The 4375-nt window shown below is 55.0% G+C and overlaps 1 protein-coding gene across 1 annotated transcript in view; it reads left to right on the forward strand.

Moving 5' to 3' along the window:
- LOC105511113 (E3 ubiquitin-protein ligase HERC2-like) overlaps positions 1-1982 on the forward strand; it is an 18780-nt gene extending 16798 nt beyond the window's left edge. Inside the window, 3 exon segments of the mRNA XM_011941194.1 lie at positions 24-158; positions 1576-1809; positions 1899-1982. Coding sequence (XP_011796584.1) covers positions 24-158; positions 1576-1809; positions 1899-1982 — 453 coding nt within the window.
- The last annotated feature ends 2393 nt before the right edge of the window (positions 1983-4375 follow it).

The raw sequence follows: 4375 nt of genomic DNA on the forward strand, positions 1-4375 counted from the left end.
ACAGAGGGCGGGCTCCTGTCAAGCCGCAGCTTAAAGGGCAACAGCACTGCCGCCCCCGCTACCGCCTAGGAAAGGGCTGCCCCTGCCCCGCCCCCGCTTCTGTCCTCCTCGCCCCTCAACTTGGCGCCCTGCACGCCCTCCCGGTGTCCGCGCTCCCGGTGTGCGCGCTCCCTGTGCCCACCACTCCCTTGACCCCGCACCTTCCTGCCTGACCCATCTGGTCCCTTCCTCACACTCGCCGACTGGGCGGCACAACCACCAACTCGCGCACGCGCGTGTGTCTCCCAAACGGGGTGGTTCACGCCTGTAATCCCAGCACTTCGGGAAGCCAAGGCGGGCGAATCACGAGGTCACTAGATGAGACCATCCTGGCTAACACGACGACTGGGCAGCACAACCACCAACTCGTGTGTGTGTGTGTGCGTGGCACAACCACCTACTCTGTATATGTGTGTGTCTGGCACAGCCACCAACTGTGTGTGTATGTGTCCAGCACAACCACCAACTCTGTATATGTGTGTGTGTCCGGCACAACCACCTGCTCTGTATATGTGTGTGTGTGTCTGGCACAGCCACCAACTCTGTGTGTGTCTGGCACAACCACCAACTCTATATGTGTATCCAGCACAACCACCAACTCTGTATGTGTATATCCATGTGTATCTAGCACAACCACCAACTGTGTGTGTGTGTGTATCCAAGGGTGGGGGTGGTTCGCGCCTGTAATCCAAGCACTTTGGAGGTCAAGGTGGGCGGATCATGGAGGTCAGGAGATAAGACCATCCTGGCTAACATGGTGAAGCCCTGTCTGGACTAAAAATAACAAAAAATTAGCCAGGCATGGTGGTGGCGCCTGTAGTCCCCGAGCTACTACTGAGGCTGAGGCAGGAGAATGGCCTGAACCCAGGAGGCGGAGCTTGCAGTGAGTGGAGATTGTCTCCAGACTGAGCGACAGAGCAAGACTAGGTCTCAAAAAAAATAAAAAAGGATCACTAGTGGCTATTATCAGCGGCTATGTGTAAAGAAATAGGAAAACCTACTAAAAATGGACAAATTTCCAGACACATCCAGCCTACCAAGATGGAACCATGATGAAATCCAAAACCTGAACAATAACAAAAAATGGGATCTAAGCGGTAATAAAAAATCTCCCAGTAAAGAAAAGCCTGGGACCTAATGATTCACTGCTGAATTCCAGCAAACATTTAAAGAAGAACTAATACCAGCCTTACCCAAAGGATTCCAAAAATAGAAGAGGGAATACTTCCAAATTCTACAAGGCTAGCATTACCCTGATACCAAAACCAAAGATACATCCAAAAAAGAAAACTACAGGCCAATATCACTGATGAATATTGATGCAAAAATCCTCAACAAAATACTAGCTAATTGAATTCAACAATGCGTTGAAGTCAGGGTGCAGTGTCCCAGGTTCACTCAACCCTTCCCGTTTTCCTCTCTGTGTGTGTGTCTACTTTGCCCTGTTCCCTGGTGGCAGCGGCAGTGGCAATGTTGGTGCGTGGGCCTCCCAGGACAAGGGGAAAGTGAGTATGCCCTCTTTTTCCTTCCTGCCAGGCATCTGCAGCCTGGCACAAGCTCTGGCCGGGTCTTCAAGCAAGGGACCTGGAGATGTTTTCCGATTTCTGGATTGGCAACTTGAGGCAAATTCTGGGTACTAGAGTCAGAACGAAGACGAGACTGAATCGGGAATCTGGGGTCCTGAGAGGCAGAGACTTGAAACCGTCTAGAGCATGTGGGGAGCTGGGTGTGTGTTCAGGCCAGTTGCTTCTCTCTGCCTCAATGTTCCAGGTACCCTTGGAGGCTCTGAGTGCCTAGGGATTCCTGGAGCCTGGCTGCATGACCTGGCCACCCTGATGCCCTTGTGTTCTCCATGACAGGACAGCAAAGCTGAGGAGAATGGCTCCGATAGCTTTGTGCACTCCATGGACCCACAATTGGAGCAGCAAATGGAAACCACCTAGAACCTGGTGGACTCCTACATGGCCATTGTCAACAAGACCGTGTGGGACCTCATGGTTGGTGTCATGCCCAAGACCATCATGCACATCATGGTCAACAACTTGCATGCACCGCCTCTTAGGGGCAGGGGCCTCTTGTGGCACTGGGGATGCAGGTGGTCATATTGGTCTGGGGGAGATGCCGACCAGCCCTATGGGACCAGGTCCAGGGAAGCAGGAACGGTCCAGACCAAAGCTGTCTCATAGAAATATAGTGTGGGACTGAGGACAGTGGCCCATGCTTGTAATCCCAGCAGTTTGGGAGGCCAAGGCAGGAGGATAGCTTGAGTCCAGGAGTTTGAGACCAGCCTGGGCAACATAGTGAGACTTGGTCTCTACATAAAAATTTTTAAAAATTGCTGGGCTTGGTGGTGGCATGTGCCTATAGTCCTAGCTACTCGACAGGCTGACGGAGGATCACTTTGAGCCCAAGAGGTTGAGGCTACAGTGAGCGGTGATCTCACCCACTGCACTCCAGCCTAGCGACAGAGTGAGATCCTATCTCCAAAAAACATTTTTAAAAAACTGAGTGGATAGGATTCCTGGTGGCATGATAGGTCCTGGGTCCCCTGCCAGATCTGTGACCTTGGACAGGTGACTTTTCCTCTGGACCTCAGTGTCCCCATCTGAGTGAGAAAAGGGCGGTGGTAAGGCAGATTTTTGAGTCTAAGTGGTGTAGAAGCCACATCTGAAAAGCCATACTCAGGGCTCCAATCCAAGTCCAGCACACAGTCCCAGCAGGACCTGGCAGGAGGCCAGGGCAGCACAGGCATCAGGTCCCAACCTGCTTCCCTCTTTGCCCACTCTCAGACCAAGGAGTTCATCTTCTCAGAGATGCTCTCCAACCTGTGGGAAGCAGAACACTCTGAAGGAGGAGTCGGCAGAGCAGGCACAGTTGCGTGACAAGAGGTTGCGTATGCACCACGTGCTGAAGGATGCGCTCAGCATCATCGGCGACATCAACACGACCACCGTCAGCACGCCCACCGGAGCCCATGGACAACAACTGGCTGCAGGTGCAGAGAGTCCTTGCCACACACAGGTACCAGGTCTGGCCCTCATGGCCCCAAAGCCCCCCAGTCCCCATGGCTGAGCCTGGGGGCTCTTGGAACAGGCTCCGTGCCCAAGCTGGCAGACGTGGGTGCTCTCTGGAGCTGTCGGGCAGCTCATGGTTTATGGTGTAAGGGCTGAGAGCTGGGAGGGGGTTGTGTGTGGGGCTGTACTCTGAGGCCGCCAGAAGCCTAGAAATGTCATCCTGGGTACGCCGTACCTATTGTGCAGTCTGAGTCATGCTGCCAGGGCAGGGCATCCAGCTCCCAGCCTGGGAGTGCTGAGAGTCAAATCCACTGCAGAGGAGGGGTGAGAGTCAGGGTCCCACCTCCCCTATCTGTCGGCAATCCAGTGGTGATCCAAAACCTCGAGAGTCCCATACACACGGTCAACCCACAACACACCTCACAGGCCAGGCAGGGACACAGCCCCGTCCCTCCCTCCCAGGTAACATCATAGCTGCCAGCGTGTGACTGAAAGGCAGGGTCCCTGGTTCCCGCTGAAGCACTATCACCGGCCAGCAGGCTCACACACCTTGGCCTGTTGCTCCTAGAGGTCGCCTCTGCTATTCAGCCAAGGGGACCACAGTGCCTGGTGTCCCGGCTAAGCTCTGCTCAGCAAGCCCACCTACCTCCCCTGCCATGGACTCTCCTTCTGCTTTTCCCAGCAGGAAGGGCCCAGCCTCACCTATATAATCTGCAAACCCCAACAAGCTGAGGCTCCCCTCTTAAGACTTATAAGTCTATAGCCAGTGGCATCCAGCTGCCTGCCCTCCCTGCCTCCCCCAGGGTCCCTTCAGAGGGTCCTGGGCTTTCTGACCACCCAGAGGGTTCTCCGGCGATCACTCCAGCCACCCATCCCTTTTAGCTTCATCATCCTGGTTCAAGCAGTGTTCCTTCTCTATCAGACCTAGTGACTGTTGCATTGGGCTCCCCAAGGCGAGAGGTGGCCCCGGACCAGTGGATTGGAAAACAGGGTGACCAGAGAAGAGGGAAGCCTGAGGGGGGAGAGCGTTGGTCTTAACAGAGGGTGCGCTGCCTGGGTGCCGTGGATGAGGCCAGCGTGTGTGGGGTGGGGAGGGCCGCAGCAACCCCAGGCACTACCTGTGAAGCTCTGGCTCCTTCCTCCATCTTCGTCCCCTTTCCCTTCCAGCCCCTCTTTTCCGGGAACCTTGCCACACCCACACCTGTGCCCTCCCCTCCCCGGCCCTCCCACAGCTGCGGTGGCACAGCTGTGCTCTGCACTTGCCTCACCAGTTCTCTGCTCGCTTTTCTCTCTCCTGTTTTCTCTCTGCTTTCTCTCCAACT

This window comes from Colobus angolensis, unplaced genomic scaffold, assembly GCF_000951035.1.
Source record: "Colobus angolensis palliatus isolate OR3802 unplaced genomic scaffold, Cang.pa_1.0 Scaffold199, whole genome shotgun sequence".
Lineage (NCBI taxonomy): Eukaryota > Metazoa > Chordata > Mammalia > Primates > Cercopithecidae > Colobus > Colobus angolensis.